This window comes from Lipotes vexillifer, unplaced genomic scaffold (genome assembly GCF_000442215.2).
Source record: "Lipotes vexillifer unplaced genomic scaffold, Lipotes_vexillifer_v1.1 scaffold514, whole genome shotgun sequence".
Taxonomy (NCBI): domain Eukaryota; kingdom Metazoa; phylum Chordata; class Mammalia; order Artiodactyla; family Lipotidae; genus Lipotes; species Lipotes vexillifer.
The window spans coordinates 395,266-412,260 of NW_006789975.1; the positions used below are offsets into that span (position 1 = coordinate 395,266).

At 50.0% G+C, this 16,995-nt stretch overlaps 1 protein-coding gene across 1 annotated transcript in view; it reads left to right on the top strand.

Annotated features, from left to right (window-relative positions):
• Positions 1 to 3,130: 3,130 nt before the first annotated feature.
• CDHR2 (cadherin related family member 2) overlaps positions 3,131 to 16,995 on the top strand; it is a 26,256-nt gene continuing 12,391 nt past the window's right edge. The window contains exons 1-15 of the mRNA XM_007463126.1: positions 3,131 to 3,182; positions 3,461 to 3,532; positions 6,988 to 7,127; positions 7,240 to 7,293; positions 9,299 to 9,388; positions 11,227 to 11,316; positions 11,941 to 12,066; positions 12,143 to 12,289; positions 12,370 to 12,445; positions 12,545 to 12,660; positions 12,782 to 13,015; positions 13,949 to 14,104; positions 14,188 to 14,349; positions 14,636 to 14,697; positions 14,969 to 15,212. Of these exons, the coding sequence (XP_007463188.1) occupies positions 3,131 to 3,182; positions 3,461 to 3,532; positions 6,988 to 7,127; positions 7,240 to 7,293; positions 9,299 to 9,388; positions 11,227 to 11,316; positions 11,941 to 12,066; positions 12,143 to 12,289; positions 12,370 to 12,445; positions 12,545 to 12,660; positions 12,782 to 13,015; positions 13,949 to 14,104; positions 14,188 to 14,349; positions 14,636 to 14,697; positions 14,969 to 15,212 (1,821 nt within the window). The remainder of the gene's footprint in view (positions 3,183 to 3,460; positions 3,533 to 6,987; positions 7,128 to 7,239; positions 7,294 to 9,298; positions 9,389 to 11,226; positions 11,317 to 11,940; positions 12,067 to 12,142; positions 12,290 to 12,369; positions 12,446 to 12,544; positions 12,661 to 12,781; positions 13,016 to 13,948; positions 14,105 to 14,187; positions 14,350 to 14,635; positions 14,698 to 14,968; positions 15,213 to 16,995) is intronic.

The window sequence follows — 16,995 nt, forward strand, 5'->3', positions numbered from 1 at the left end:
GCAGCTGGGAATACAGGCTTTGATTTGGTTGGTTTATACATGAGAGGAGTGTTTGCAGACAAATCACTTGTTATCTCTAAGAATTAGCTAGCCCTGATAGGGGCAGCCTTTCTCAGACCAGCAAGGCCCCCAAAATGTCAAAGCATCATAAAATACAGAAAATAAAAACATGATGAATGCACCAGATTGAAGGGGAGCAATTCTCACATCTTGCTGAGAGGAGTGTTAAAAAGTCTGTAGCCCTCTTTATCTGCCAGACTGCCTAAAGTAGTGTCCCTTTACTGTACTCTCACAATGCCCACATTCTCTTCCTTCATAGCACTTAATGCAGTAAACAATTAGACAGTACTTTCCTTGCTTGTTTAGGGTCTGTCTTATACACTAAGCATAAATTTGGTGAAGGCAGCACCTTGACTGTTATACCTACTGTTGTATCCCCAGTGCTGGGAACAAGGTCTGGCACATAGTGGATCAAGGACATCCAATAAGTATTTGTTAGGGGAATGAATGGATAAATAAGGGTACTCAGCACAGAGTAGGTGCTCAGGAAATGTCAGCAGATATTTAAAATGACCAACCCTCTTGATGCCCCAGTAGATCTGGGCAAAGTTGGGCAAAGAGAACTCTGAGTTAAAGGGGGAAGACTAAAGCTGGAGCTTCAGGACAGGTGGAGGCAAGCCAAGCCCAGAGGATGGTGGCCAGATTGGTGCCAGTGTCCCTCTGGCTGTCTAGGGGACATTGACCGAGAGGGGCCTGTGAGGTGACCAAGGCTGGCCAGGGCAGAATATGGGGCTCCCAATGATGAGGGGGGCAGAAGACAGAGTTTTATCTCCTCCATAATAATAGTTGCTGACATTTTTTTGCTAACATACTTTGAGCCAGGCACTGTGTAAGCCTCACACAGACCCTGTAGTGTAGGTGCTGTTATTATTCCCAATTTACAGATGGCGGAACTGAGGCCTAGAGAGGTTAAGTTACTTGCCCAAGATTACATTGGATTGACACCCAAGCTCTCTAGCCCATATGTTTACCCCTTGCACCCTGCCCTACCTCTCAGGCTTTCCACGTCAGGCCACTGGGGTTACAGTGATTCACTGGCACACTCATTTATTCATTTCTGAAATGCACCCTGAGCTTGCCCTGAACTCAGCCCTGGGCTCGGTCCTGGGGTCACAGAAATGAATCAGACCTGGACCTTGCCTTCACATCTCTCCTGGTCTGGAGGGAGAGGCTGATCTGCAAAGAGATAATGGGCCCTGAGAGCTACAGAGGTTAGGCTAGGATCTGAGCGCGTCTGGTGAGGTCTCTAGGCCAGCACAGGAGTCAACTCCTCCTGTGGGAACACTGAAGGAGTGTCTGAACAGAAGATGACCTTGGGGCTGCTCATCAGTTAGCAAGGCAGGGAAAGGCATTCCAGAAAGAGGGAACCGCATATGCAAAATGAGGGAAAACGGAGTGGGTCTGTGGATGTGGGAGGTGTGAGGGAGGGAAGCAGGGCTGGATGGTCTGTTCAAAGCCTTTGTATGCAGTTTGGCAATGGGGAGTCACTGAAAAGTTTGGAGCAGGGGAGAAAGGTGATTAGAGGGAGTGAGGAAGGATAATTTTGGCTGAGAGGACTTGATTAGAGACGGAAGGGAAGGAGACCGTGAGGAGGGCTGAGCTGGGGAGAGAGAAAGCCTGTTGCAGGATGGAGAGAAGTGTAAGAGGTTCAGGAACTGGACTGGATGTGGGACGTTCGGGAGAGGGGAAGTCAAGGGTGATGGGGGAAATGGACGATCCCTGAGGCAGGAACACAGGAGGAGGGGTAGGTGGTGGGAGGGAGAGGAGTTGTGGCTTCTGATGTGTTTCACGGTCAAGATTCAGCTCTGGAAGCCATTCCGCATCCCCCTCGGAGGGCCTGCCATATGGAGTCTACCGTGGGTGAGGGTCCCTCCTTCTTGGTTCTCCCATAGCTTTGGAGCCGGGCTCCTCTGGAAAACAGTGCTTGTCTCAGCCGCACTGGGGCAGGAGTGGGAGCTGCCCGGGACCCAGTGAGGGTGCTTAGCAGCAGCTGTGCTCCTTTGTGTGCTTCATAGCTTTAATTTATCTTTGGAAAAGTTAATATATTCACTTAGCACGAAATCCAAAGGGTACAAAAGAGTATGCAATAAAAATCCTGTCTTATGGAATGATTATGTACATGCAAGCATGCAACACATTTTCTTGACAGAGAGCAAGAAGCATTTGCAAAATGTATCCTGCTCTCCCTCTTGCTTTGGTAACAATTGTCTTTTGGGATGAAAGAGCCTTGGGGGTTCAGGTATCTCTCGATGACAGTGAATCAAAGTCCCTCTTTTCTCAGATGAAGGATAGCTTGCAATGTAAGATGACCAAGAAGACTGGGCAGGGCAAGGTTTTCCAAGCGTTCCTGCCCAGCTGTCAATCAACAAGAGGAGCACAAAGCCCTTCCCAAACTGACTTGACCAGGGAACCCTTCTGTTATGAGACATCTTACAGGGCTGGGGTTCCATGGAGTACACTTTGAGAAAGGATGTAAAGGCAGCTATCAATTGTGTCAGCAAGTGGGACAAAGGACCGAGCCCCCCCACAGAGGCTCTGGATGGTCCTGGACAAGTCATAGTCCCTCTCTAGGCCCCTGATTTTGAAGGATGCTGTTAGCTTGGACTTTAAACTGGCAGGTTAGTGCAGTGGTTGAGGGAATGAATTCTGGAGTTCAAAAGACCTGTTTTCAGAGCATGGTCTTGCCATTGACTCTCTGTGTGGCCCCAGGCAAGCCCCTTAGCAGCCACCTAGTTGTAAGAATAAAGAGATTATGCACGTAATATACTTGGATCCATGCCTGCTACACAGTGGGCACTGAACCCTGGGGTCAAGTTCAGGGTCAGTCTCAGGCTGGGGCTCTAGATCAGGCTCAGCTACCCTGCCCCTCCCTGCCATGCCTCCCAACTCCCTATCCCCTGGAACATCTGGCAAATGGGCAGAATTTGATAGGAGCCTGGGGGAGAACCTTGAGTGATGGAGGTGAGCTGGCCGGGTTCAGACCCGACTGATCAGGGTCCACCAGAGGAGGGAGGCCTGGGTTCAGGTGCCCCTCCCCTGATGCCTCTTCCCCCAGGTCCCTCCAGACGTGATGGTGTGGCCGTGGCTGTCCTGCCTCTTGCTTCCTGCCCTCATGGTGTCTGGTGGGTACCTCCCCTCCCCCACCAGGACAACACTAACCTGGGGATCCTCAGCAGAACCCTCCAGAAGGGTGGGATGCTGCTGCATCAGCAAGCACCCAACTCCTACGGCCCAGCCCTGGGCTTGGCTGCTCTGGGGAGGCCTGGAGAGGAATCCAGTCCTGGGCCGGTGAGCTGGACTGAAAGTTGGCCAGTGGGACTGGTGTGGGCTCCCACAGGGGCAGATGGGGGTCAGTCTTTATGGAGGTGTCCAGATGTTCCAACACTCTGTGTCCCTACAGTGTCAGCCAACGTGGCCCCAAAATTCCTGTCCAACATGTCGACAGTGAACCTGCCTGAGGACCTACCAGTGGGTGAGTAACTGTCCCTGTGCCCAGACTGCACCAAGCACTTACCCACAAGAGGGCCCCAGGGGCTCCCCTGTGGGCTTGCTCGCCATCCCTGCAGCTCCACGGCTTGTCATGGGGCAAAGGTGGCCTGAAGGAAGTTTGTTCCAGAAGTTTGTTTTCTCCTTTGCAGCTTTTGGGTCGAGGGCCCTCACACAGCACCAAATAATCAAGACTCACCCCAAGAGAACATTCCTCCCATTTCCCATCTCTTTCAGTCTTTCTGATTTCCCAAGGGAGAAAGTATCCATTTGGTACCATTATTTCTCTTCTACCTCTCTCACTTGCTCATCTCTCTTCCTCCTCTGCTATTTTTTTTTCAGAAAGAAAGAGAGCAGGCTTTAGGCTCAGAGCCGTTCATGCACACATCTCACCAGAAATTGATACTTTTGCTGTCTTCATTTGTAGAGTTACCTTCCCTCTATGGCGAGTGAGATGAGTTTTCTACGTCCAGTAGCCATCTAGCTTGCTTTTAAAATAAATGTATTTACATGAAACAGTAAGTTAGTTAAAAGGAGGGTCATAAACAATGAGATGTGGATGTGGCAATGATCTTGGCAGTGTACAGGAGTGAATGATGTTCATGAAACATTGTTTTGGATGAAGCCACAGGGACTGGATGCCAAATTCCCAGCAGGCAGGATGGGGGTTGAAGAAGCTGAAATGATAGATGACTGTATTCATTGGGATGCAGGGTCAGCTGCGCATAACAGACCCCAAACAACAGAGCTGTAAACAAGGTCAAAGTTTCCTATTCTCTTACATAGTCATCTAGAGCAGTGAGCCCAGGGCTGTCAGAGGCTCTGTTCCATCAGGCTGTTCCGTGCCCTATGCTTCTGGCATCAGGGACCCTCCTTCCATTTCCAGGTTCTGCCTCCCCTAGGGCCTGGCCCTCATCCACATGGTTCTAGATGGCTCATGTCACGCCCTATTCCAGTGAGAGCTGGGGGCAAGAAAGGGCCAAAAGGGCTCATTTCTTTCTCCTAGGGACAGCGCTCCAGATTTTACACATGTTACTTCCGCTCACATCTCATTAGCCAGAACTTAGCCACATGCCCTAGCTGCAAGGGAACTGGAGAAATGACGTCTTTATTTTATTTAGCCATGTGCACAGCTCAAAATCTGGGGTTCTATTAGTCTGAGAGAAAGGGGGCTGTGAATACTGGGGGACAATTTACAGTCTTTGTTGCAGTGTCAGAATTGGGTCCCCAAATATCTAAATCTACTAGATGAAGCAAGAGACTGCATCAAAGGTGAAATCCAAAGTCTGCCTTGGAATCCAGAAACCCAGGTCTAGGTATACGAAGAAAGGGTGGGCGATGGGCTTCAGAGCCATGAAAGCCACATCCATTTGCATGTGGTTGCCAGGACAGCAGAATCTACTAAGGGTTATATTAATAAAGGTTTAGAGCCCAGGATGAGGGAGGTGATAGTCTCATTACATTCTGAGTTGGCACAATCCTCCCTGGAGGACTAGGCTGAGGTCAAACTATTTGATATCTGTGAATACAACAGAGAAGTAATATATACAAGTTAATGATATTTTATGTATATTTTCATAGCTGTTTGGTCGTGGATAAACACACACACACCTCCAAACAAATGTCACAAACATATGTAACCCAAATGTCCTCAAGATCTCCATTCTCTTGGGTGACCCTTTAATGTCAAGTCTGATCTCAGATAGACCAAATGAGGGTCTTTTCTTTGATAACCACAGGGCCCCTCTATGGGCTTTCTTAAACCGAAGAGCAATTTCTTCCTTTCTGAGATGAATTGTATGGCTCTCTTGGGATGAGAAAGCATTTTCAGTCAGGTTTTTAAAAAATGTTGTTTAGACTTTTTATTTTGAGGTATAATATATATACATGGAAGCACACCGACCCCCTCTCTGCCCTTCTAGTCACTCCCCGTCCTTTCTCTCCTGCAGAAGACCTGTTTTCTTGACACTCACACTGTATAATAGTTTAGTTTTGTCAGGCAGACGTTTTAAAATACGTCAACTTTGAGTTTAAAGACAGAGACCTAATATATGTCTTTTATTTCTGTAGCTCTTATTGATTTATTTGTTACAGTTAATTCTTTTTCAGACAGACTTTTAAAAAAGCTTTTTCTCCCTGATCCTTCTTTCTGCGCCCATGAACACATGTTTACAGAGAAGGATTTACACATCCCCACTCACTTCCCATATTTCCTTGGGTATAAGGGCCATATCAGTTTACATTTTGACATTTTTGAATCAGGATGTGTCTTATATTTGAGATAGTCAGTTAACACAGAGTGACTCCCCACCCCAGCAGTCATTAAATTGACAGTGTGTCTCACAACAGAGGAAACATACTGTAGATACTAACAGCTTTCTAGCCCCATGGTCTTCCTGGAGGAGGGGGCCTGGGTGGGAAGGGACCAAGCTTTCTAAGGAGTTTCTGGAGGAGCCAGAACTATTTGGTCAAAGAAGAGCAGACTCCAGATGTGCTGCCCAGACTGTCCCTGCAAGGCTCTCGTGGGCAAAGGTGGGGGCACGCTGGTTCTCTGAGACTCTCAGGCTGGGTGCTGGGCCCCACCACCATGTCACTGTTCTGGCACTTTTGTTTTTGTAGGCCTCTCCCTCCAGAAAAATACATTAAAAATATACTTTAATATACTGCATTGGCATAAAGACAAATATCCTGAGGGCTAGATTATAATCATTTATTCCTTTTGATTTTTTTTTTACCGTTTGAAAAAATGAGGTATAATTGACATACAATATTATATTAGTTTCAGGTGTACAACATAATGATATATTTGTACATATTTCAAAATGATCACCACAATAAGTCTAGTTAACATATGTTACCACACATAGTTACAGATGGCTGTTTTTTTTTCCCTTGGGATGAGAGCTTTTAAGACCTAATCTCTTAATAATTTTCAAATACCCAGTACAGTATTGTTAACTCTAGTCACCATGCTGTACATTACATCCCCAGGACTTATTTATTTTATAAGTGGATATGTGTACCTTTTGACCCTCTTCACCCATTTCTCAGTCCCCCGCACCCCACTCTGGCAACCACCAATCTTCTCTGTATTTATGAGCTTGGTTTTTTGTTTTTAGATCCCACATGTAAGTGAGATCATACAGTATTTGTTTTCCTTTGACTTATTTCTCTTAGCAGAATTCCCTCTAGGTCCATCCATGTTGTTACAAATGGCAAGATTTCCATTCTCTTTTTAAGGCTGAAAATATTCCATTGTACATGTATACCACATCTTCTTTACCCATTCATCCATTGATAGACATTTAGGTTGTTTCCATGTCTTGGCCCTTCCAATTTTAAAAGACATTTGACATTCCTGTGGGCCTTGTGGGCAGCTTGGCCAGGCCAGCATTGAACTAGGTGGCCGTGGACGCTGTGTATTCCCTGTCCCATCTGCAGGTACTGAGGTCTTCTGGCTGATAGCTCAGGACCAGGACAATGACCCTCTGACCTATGGGATTAGTGGCTCCTATGCCTACTTCTTTAATGTCACCCCGAATACTGGGGAAGTGAAGCTGGCCAAACTTCTGGACTATGAGGTAAAGGGAAGCAACCTGAGAAGGCCGCGGTGCGGGATTGGGGAGGTAGGGAGGGCTCTGGTGGGCACCCGAACAGGGCTTACCTTGGTTCCCTTCTCTCTGCCCACTGCAGACACTCTACTTGTTTCGCATCAACATCTCTGTGAGCGACGGTCACAATAATCCAGTGAGTCAGAAGTGGGGAGGGAAGGGAGGTCCAGGGATCAGAGAGCAGGGGACTGAGGGCCCACCGCTAACTGCCCACTGCAAATAAGCAGAGAGAGCCCCAGCTAACAAAAAATGAATTGAATGTTTATTTTTATTGAAATTATACTTCTCCATTTTTCGTCATACAATATTAACCAAGATTTTAGTATTTATTATAATTTATATTAATTTATACAAATATATGGTTTATCTTTTGTGTATTTTGTATATCTATTGTATATCATTAATTACATTATTATTTTTTAAAAGATTTATGTACTATTTTTTATTTATTTTATTTACTTTTGACTGCGTTGGGTGTTAGTTGCACACGCAGGATCTTCACTGAGGCACGCGAGCTATTCGTTGTGGCGTGTGGGCTTCTCTCTAGTTGTGGCGCATGGGTTACAGAGCACATGTGCGCTGTAGTTTGCAGCAGGCGGGCTCTAGTTGAGGCGCGAGCTCAGTAGTTGTGGCGCATGGGCTTAGTTGCCCCGTGGCATGTGGGATCTTAGTTCCCTGACCAGGGATTGAACCTGCGTCCCCTGCATTGTAAGGTGGATTCTTTACCACTGGACCACCAGGGAAGTCCCAATTACACTATTAACTTGTATTAATATACTTATTAATAAAAAAACAAGTGCCAAATACCTCCCTACCCTCTCTCCACTGAGGTCATCACTTTCAACCCCTTTGGCTGATGGGTTGGTCTCAGTGTTCATGTTTCTCAATAACACACTTATACAGCTGTGTCTTGTGTCTGTGAAAGCTGGGGGTTTTGTCTTTATAACCTATTCCCCAAACCCTATCCATTAAAAAAAATCATTTTAATGACTTGGATATTCATAAATGCTTTCTCTTTGTAAGCATTTTTAAAAGTGCAGATAAAGCTCAAGTCCCCTTGGGCAACCCTTCCCAGCCCACTCCCACCTGAAGTGTCTGCCATCACCGTGTTCTTTCCTATCCATCGCTAAACACTGACATATATGCATATATGCATCCACGGAAGAGAGATGGTAGTTTTGGGTGCGTTTTCTGAAATCCAAGTGGTATCCTACTGCATATATGGTCTTGAACTGCCTTGACAACTCGACAATCAGCTTTGGAAGACTTCCCTGGTGGTCCAGTGGTTAAGACTCTGTGCTTCCGCTACAGGGAGCCCGGGTTCGATCCCTGGTCAGGGACGTTCCGCATGCCACGGGGTGCGGCCAAAAAACAGCAATCGGCTTTGGGGTCCCTTCTGTGTCTGCACATGAGTCTCCTGTTTCCTGTATGTCTATAGCCCAGTGTGGGGACTATAAGCTCCACGGTGCTTAGCTGGTCTCCTCAACACTTTGGTTGTTCACAGCTTTACGCTATGGCTAACAAAGCTAAAAGGAACATTCTCGTAATAGGACATTTTAGATTTTTTTTTAATGACCTAATGATTTCCACAACATACTCTCCAAATGGTTCAGTAAATCTGTGGAGAGAAAAACTAAATAAGGGGTAAATCTGGATGAAGGGTATCAGGAATTCTTTGTACCGTACTTGCAACTTTTCTGGCCTTTGAAATGGTATCAGATAAACACAGAGGGGAGAGGGGGAAGCTGGGGTAAAGTGAGAGTAGCATCAACATATATAAATTACCAAATGTGACATAGATAACTAGTGGGAAGCTGCTGCATAGCACAGGGAGATCAGCTCGGTGCTTTGCGACGACCTAGAAGGGTGAGATAGGGAGGGTGGGAGGGAGGCTCAAGAGAGAGGGGATATGGGGATATATGTCTGCATATGGCTGATTCACTTTGTTGTACAACAGAAACTAACACAACATTGTGAAGCAATTATACTTCAATAAAGATGTATAAAAAAAGTCACCCCAGACACCACCTGATTGTTCTCCTGGGAAGCTATACCAACTTGCACTCCCGTCCTGATGCTCCTGAATTTGTTTTCTCAAGCTCCCACGTTTTCTGGGCTCACCTGGGCTTTCTCACTTGCAGGTGCAGAAGGAAATGGTGGTGATCGTGGAGGACAGAAATGACAATGCACCCATTTTCCAGAACACAGACTTCTCCACCAGAATCAATGAGGTAACATCTGCCTTAACGGTGTGTGTGTGTAGGATGCAGACATCCCACAAATCTGCTCAGAGTGGGAAGGACCAGAGATAGACAGCAGGGCATCCAAGATTGGGAAGTGCACCTCCTAGAAAGGGCAGCTTGATGAACCAAATTCAGGGGGTTGCATGTAACCCCATGTACCATAGTTACAGCAACATTTTGCAATCTATCAGACTGGATTGGAATTCTTTAAGTTATGATAGTCAGGGGTGGTGGTGGGGAAGGAATTGATTTTCTCATGTTTCTGAAAAATTTAACAGTATATCTGACTTCAGGCATGGCTGGATCCAGGTACTCAAGCCATGTCATCAAGAAGAGATTTCTCTCCACCTAGCAGCTCTGCTTCTCTTGTTGCCACCATCCTGGGGTGGGGCAAGCAGTTCTCCCTTACGGTGGTAAAAGTGTCCCCCAGCAGCTCCAGGCTCACATCCCACCGGCTTTGCAATTGCAACACAGACTGTCTCTTTCTCAATGGTCCCAGCCAAACCCCCAGGACTGACTCTCATTGGCCCATTTTGGGTCAGGGGCCCCGTCAGTTGAGGAGTATGGAATGCTCCAATTGTCTAGGTCTGCATCATGTGCTTTCCCCTCTAGCAAGAGGAGCAGCCCCACTTGAACTGCATAGGCAGGGAGGAGGTTTCCCAGTGGTCCCAGGGCAGCAAACACAGCACCACTCCTGAATCTTCATTACCACGTGGCTTCAAAGTCCTGACAGGTGTGGGTCCCCCTCCCCCAGGCCAGACCTGAGGCTGGTGAGGTTCAGACAGCCCTTCAGCAGGCTCTGATTGAGTGCCTACTGTGTGTCTGGCACTGTCCTTGGTGCTGCGGATATCCAGTGAAGACAGACTTGGTCGCCACCCTCGCTAGCTCACATTGTAGTGAAGAGCACAGACAACAAAACATTTAATCAACAAAGCATTAAACAAACAGGATTATTTCAGATGGTGATGAGCTCTATGAAGAGCATAAAACATGACTGGGGAGGGGCCTGCTTTAAGTTGAGCCGGTCAGGAAAATCTTCTCTGGGTAGGTGACATCTGAGCAGAACTAAATGTTGAGGAGCCAGCCTGGGCTGCTCCAGGGAAAGGATATTCCAGGCAGGGAACAGCAGCTGCAAAGGCTCTGAGGTGGGAATCAGCCTGGAGTGCTGTAGGCATAGCCAGGAAGCTCGTGTGTGGGGGGGGAGGAGGCTGAGGAGAAGGTGAGGTCAGAGAAGTGGGCAGTGGCCTGAACCTGGAGGGCCATGGAGGCAGTCTGGACCGTATTCTGGGCAGAATGGGGGAACCACTTGTTGGTTTTGAGCACGAGACTGATGTGGTCTGGTTCAGGATTTTCAAAGATCTTTTTGGCCACCGTGAAGAAATAGTGAGGGTGTGGACAGGTCCTAGAGGAAAAGCCTCCCAAAAGAACCTTCCAGCTCTGCGAGGTGCTGTGTGGAACCTATCGCTGGACGCTACAGAGAACACACAGGGCTGTTTAAGCAGGGGAGTGGCACAACCTGAGTTCTGGAATGATCACTCATGGTGGTCCTGAGGGGCGCTGCAAATCAGAAGCCAGCTCAGGTTTCAGGGAGGCTGTGTGGGGGGAGAAGGGGGAACTCTGCTCCCTGCCTCCATCCAGATGCCCCCAGAAGCCCAGCCCAGGTGGGAAAGGGGGACATCTGTGGAATGCTGGGTTTCAGGTTCTGGAAGGTCCATCACTATCCCCGTGGTACAGTTGGGGGCACTGAAACTCCAGGAGGGGGCATGATGTGCTTGGGCATGGAGGAGATGTGTTGGAGCTCAGAGGTGACAAAACGCTTGTTACAGACCCTGCCGGTTGGCTCCCTGTTGTTCTCTGTGCTGGCCACGGACAAAGACACGGGGTCCGGAGGCGCCGTGGTGTACTCCATAGAGAAGGTAAGTGTGTGCGGGTCCACGTGGGAGTGTGGGCGCCACCTCTCCTCTTGGCCACCGGGGGCAGCATCTCCCACACAACCTGCAGGGACCTTGAGGAGCAGGGGCTCTGCGACGGCACAGCCCTGGTCTCCACGCCTTCCTCTGGCCCCGCTCTGGACCTCATTTGGCCCAGCCGCCTAAGGAGGGTGCCTGCTGCAGACCGGACCCTCCTTCCCACCCTCTTGCCTGGGGCACTGTCTGTGTCTTTGCGCGGTTAGCGTCACACCACCTGGTGGCTGCGGCAATCCTGGCTTCAAAGAAGAGGAAATCAAGGCTCAGAGAGGTCCAGGGTCTTGTCCAAGGTCACACAGACAGTGGCGGGTGTGACCCCAGTTTCACGAAGACACATTGGCTAGCCACGGCCCCCATCATTGAGCGCCCACTACGTGCCTGGAACCTACCTTAGCTCACTTGACCCTGTTTTCGTCCCACTGAGGCGATATCTAGCCCATTTCCCAGGCTCAGAGAGGTTAAGTGACCTGGTGAGTTTGAGAGCAGAGCCAGGATTCGACTCCAGGTCTCTCAGAGCAGGTCCTGGGGGCAGGGCCGTCCGGGGGAGCCTGGCCTGACTGTGCTCTGCCTCAGGTCATTCCTAGCACGGACAGCAGTGAGTACCTCTTTGGGATCCTGCCCAACGGCTCCATTATCCTCAACGGCAGCCTCAGCTACAACAACAGGAGTGCCTTCTATCAGCTGGAGCTGAAGGCCTGTGTGAGTGCGGGTGCAGGTGGGGTCGGGGGCATCGGGACCCGAAGCCCCGGCTTCACGGAGACCCATCTCCCGGCAGGACTCGGGCGGCAAGTACAACAACAGCATCGTCGTCCAGTGCTCCTCGCCTGTCTTTGTGTCCATCTCTGTAATCGACCAGCCGGACCTGGGCCCCCAGTTTGTCAGGGAGTTTTACTCGGCCTCTGTGCCTGAGGATGCACCCCAGGTGTGCCAGGGAACTGGAGGGGTCTGGGTGGAGACAAGAGGTGGGGAAAGGGTCTGGCCACTGACCACGCCTTCTTGTAGGGAACCTCGGTGCTGAAGGTGGAGGCCATGGATGGCGACAGAGGCATCAATGACCCTGTGATCTACAGCATCTCCAGTGAGAACGGGGTGTCCCCAGGCTGGGGCTGAGGCAAGGGAAGGGGTGGGGGCTCCGTCAGAGCCACTGGAAGCAGCTGCTCCTGCTGCCTTTTCCCAGACTCCACAAGGCCTGGCTGGTTCAACATTGGTCCAGACGGGGTGATCAGGGTCAACGGTTCCCTGGACAGAGAGCAGCTGCTGGAGGAGGATGAGGAGGTGCAGGTGCAGGTCACGGTGAGTGAGAGGGCCACTGCCCACTTTGTTCCCTGACTTTCTAAACTCTGACCTTTGATCTCAGCTCTCTCTGAATTCTGGTTTTCTGATCTCTGCGTCTCGGCCTCTGCTCTGCTCTCAGGCCACCGAGATGCACCCCAACATCTATGGGCAGGAGGCCAAGGTGAGCATATGGGTCACGTTGAGAGTGACAGACGTCAATGACCACAAACCTGAGTTTTACAACTGCAGCCTCCCAACCTGCACCTTCACCCCCCAAGATGCTCAAGTCAACTTCACTGGCTACGTGGACGAGCACGCCTCCACCCGCATCCCCATCGATGACCTAACCATGGTGGTCTACGACCCAGACAAGGCAGGGGCACCCAGACCATGCGCGGCATGGGTGGAAGTGATGGTTGGGAGATCGCTGGGGGAGGGAAGTGGCGAGTGACCAGCAGAGTGCGGTACCACAGTGCTCAGTGGGGCAGTGGGCAGTGGGCAACAGTGGTGCTGACCATGAGTGGTGGTCGGAGTTGTTGGGTGACACTTGGAACTGCTGAGTGATGTTGAGCTGGCTGGTAGTCTTGTGTTCAGGGTGGTGCTACATGGCGGGGAACAGAAAGGCAGCACTGAGTGGAGGTTGGTCCTGGATGCTGGGTAATGTTGAATGGAATGTAATTTTTGGCGGTGTTGAGTAGAGGGGGTAGTGATGTGTGGATGGTGAAGTTGCCGGGTGCTGGGATAGTACTGGATATTGGGGGATATGGGCAGTTTTGAGCACAGTGTGGTCTGGATGGCTGTCAAGTTGGAGGGTATTCCTAGGTGGAGGTTGATACTGAGTGGTGGGTGATTTGGGTAGTATTGAATGCTGAATAACTATGCATGGTGTTTGGTAGTATTTGGTGATAATGAGTTGGTACAAACTGTCGACTGGAGGGTGATATTGGGTAGTGGTGGATGGGTGGGTGTGTTGAGATGGTGGTTGGCCTTGACTGGAGAGGGGTGTGGAGTAGAGGGGGTGTGGATAATGGACCGATGTTGGACATTGATGATGTTTGGTGTTGGTATGGGTGGTGGAGGGTGGTGCATGGTGGCTGGTATGGAAGACTCAAAGGGAGTGAGGGGTGTGTGTCCAGGCGCTGCAGCCCAGGCTGGGGCTTCGGGGAGGTCTTCTTCTGATGAGCCCACATTGACAGGGACTAGTGACCAGCCTACCCTCCTGCGACCTGTGGCCAGGGATTGGGAGAAAGATGCAGGTGGGTACATTGCAGGAGTGGGGTCCCTAATATACAGCCCACGTCTACAGGGCAGCAACGGCACCTTCCTGCTATCCCTCCGGGGCCCTAATGTTGAAGCCTTCAGCGTCTCCCCGGAGCGGGCGGCGGGCTCAGTGGATGTGCAGGTGCTGGTGAGAGCACCGTCGCTGGTGGACTACGAGACACAAACGGTGATGCTGGTGCAGGTGAGGGGTGCTCTGGGGCACCACGGAGAGCAGGCCATGGGGTGCTCCAGTCCCAGTGTCGCTGCGTCTTCCCCTGTCCTCAGGTCGTGGCCACTGACTCGGTCAGCAGAAGGTCCTCGGTAGCCTTGGTGACCATCCACCTTAGAGACATTAATGATCACAGGCCCACATTCCCCCACAACCTGTACAACCTCAGTGTCTTCGAGCACAGTGCGGTCGGCTATGTGGTCACCAACAGCATCCAAGTGAGTGATGGGGGACAGGGCTGTGCAGGGCTGGAGTAGATGCGGAGATGGGCAGGCCTGGGGCTGTGGCCCTGCTGGAGTCCCTGTATCATCTGATGTCAGCGGGGGCCAGCAGGTGTATATGCGCGTGCGCATGTATTTGATGTCTATATGTCAGTCTGAGTGTGTCGGGGGCTTCTCCCTCTGGGTCAGGAAGCAGGACGGCCCTGTCCTCATCAATTGCACGGTTGACAGTGTGGGTATGGCTTCTGCTCAGTGCCCCATTATCTATCTCTCTGCCTCACAGGCCTCCGACCCAGACACGGGCGAGGGGGGCCGCATCACCTACAGCCTGCTTCCGGGGAATGGGTAAGTTACACAGGTGGGCAGCGGGCAGGTGGGCAAGGGGGACCCAGGCTCACCTCTCTGCCTCACAGCAGGGCTAGAGGAGTCAGATAAAATATAGGGTACCCAGTTACATTTCAATTTCAGATAAACAATGAATGGGGTTTTTTATTAGTATAAGTAGGTTGTAAATATTCCATGGGATGTCCTAAGATATTTTTCATTATTTATCTGAAATGCAAATTGAAGTGGGCATCCTGTATCTTTATTTGCTCCATCTGGCCACCCTGCACAGGGCGGACATCTTTGCAGTGGATCCACACTCGGGGACAGTGACAGTGAGAAACAGTGAGCTGCTGGATCGGGAGAAGCAGGCCGTGTACTACCTCACGCTGCTGGCCACAGACGGCGGGAACCTGTCGTCCTCCACCATGCTGCAGATCATTGTGCTGGACATCAATGACAACAAGCCCGTGGTCAGCGGCTCCTACAACATCTTTGTCCAGGAAGAGGAGGGCAATGTCTCCGTGACCATCCAGGTGCGAGCCAGCCTGTAGCTGAGGGGTGGGACGGGCACACGGCACCATGCCTGCCTCTGTAGTCATGCTGGTCCTGGGTTGGAACCTGGCCTCTGCTGTGTAGTCCTGAGAAAGTCACTCAGTCTCTCTGGGCCTCCGTTTCTTCTTTGGAAAATGAAGACAATCTCAGTACTTATTCCCAGGGTCATAACGGATGTAAAGTGCTCGGCACAGGGCCTAGCACAGAACAAGCCCTCAAAAACATATTGCTCTTTTAAATTCAGGCCCCTGCCTCATTCCAAAAAGGATTTGAGGTGGCTTAGATTTAAAAGTGTGATAAAAGAAATAAGGAAAAAGAGAAAATAAGGATGGTATTTTTTTTAAGTGCACAAAGGTAGAAGCCATACAATTGCTAGGAGTGGGCTGAATACTCAGTTCTGAGCTTCCTAATGGCCAAAGCAAAAATGGAAATGAGATCAGTGGTCAGGTTCACAGACTCTGTGAGATAAAAACCCACTACTGGCTCCAGAGGAACACTGGAGAGAAGTTTCTCCTCTGATTCTGAGGCCTTCAGAAGCTTCTCCACTGAGTCATCTGTAAGGGGATCTTGTGAGAATCGAAAAACCAGGTCCTCGGAATGACAATCACATGGCCGTGGAGCCCTCCCATCTTTCTGGGGCTTGTGGTTTCCAGAGTACATTCCCATCCCTGATCTCTCGACAAACTTATGAAGTAGGTGCTCTAGTGCTCCCCATTTCACGGAAGGAGAAAACTGAGGCTCAAAGAGGTTAAGTGACTTTTCTGTGGTTATACAGCCAGTCAGTGGCAGTGCTGAAACCTGGGCCTTCCTTCGTGCACCTCAGTCCTCCTCACCCTGGTCTGTGAGCTCTTTGGGGCAGGAGCATTTCAGATCTGCTGCCAGAACCATGGTGCCAAGTGTGAGCCCTGAGAAGTGCTCGGTGAATTAACCGGCCTGAGTTCAGAGTGCCAAGAATGAACAGACAGAGTTTTTCATTTCATAAACACGATCCCAACAGATCTGAAACAAAAAACTGAAGGTGGCAGTGGGCAGAGAGGAGGGGAAAGAATTGGATCCAAGTGGGACTAGCCTAGCTCTGTATTCAAAGCCATATTTGCTGAGCACCTACTATGCACCAGGCCCTTTGCTGGGCCCTGGGTCCTCTGAGATGAACCCACCATAATTCCTGCCTTCAGGGAGGGTGGTGGACCATCATCCAAGGGTGTCACTTGTGCTGTACTGAAGGTAGCACAGGGGTTGTGGAGGACCAGGGGAGGCACCAATCTGACCTGGAGTCAAGCAGACAAGGTGTAGAGGGCATTCATGTGCATGTGCAAAGGCCTGGTGGCAGGGAAGAGCATCTTGTGCTCTCCGTGCTGGATCACCCCAAAAGCACACTAAGCATGTGTTCACGACCTTGGTAGGACAGAAACACACACACACACACACACACACACACACACAGATTGGATGAAGAATTTCAGCTATTTAAAAAATATAGCACTGAAGTAGTCATCATGGGAAAATCAGAATCTTGTTGAACTTCACACTTATTTATTTATTTGGCTGTGCCGCATGGCTTGTGGGATTTCAGTTCTCCAACCAGGGCTTGAACCTGGGCTACAGCAGTGTAAGCCCAGAATCCTAACCACTAGGCCACCAGGGAATTCCCCCACACTTTTTTTTTTTTTTTTTTAATTTATGGCTGGGTTGGGTCTTAGGTTCTGTGCCGGGGCTTTCTCTAGTTGTGGCAAGCGGGGGCCACTCTTTTTTGGGGTGCTCCGG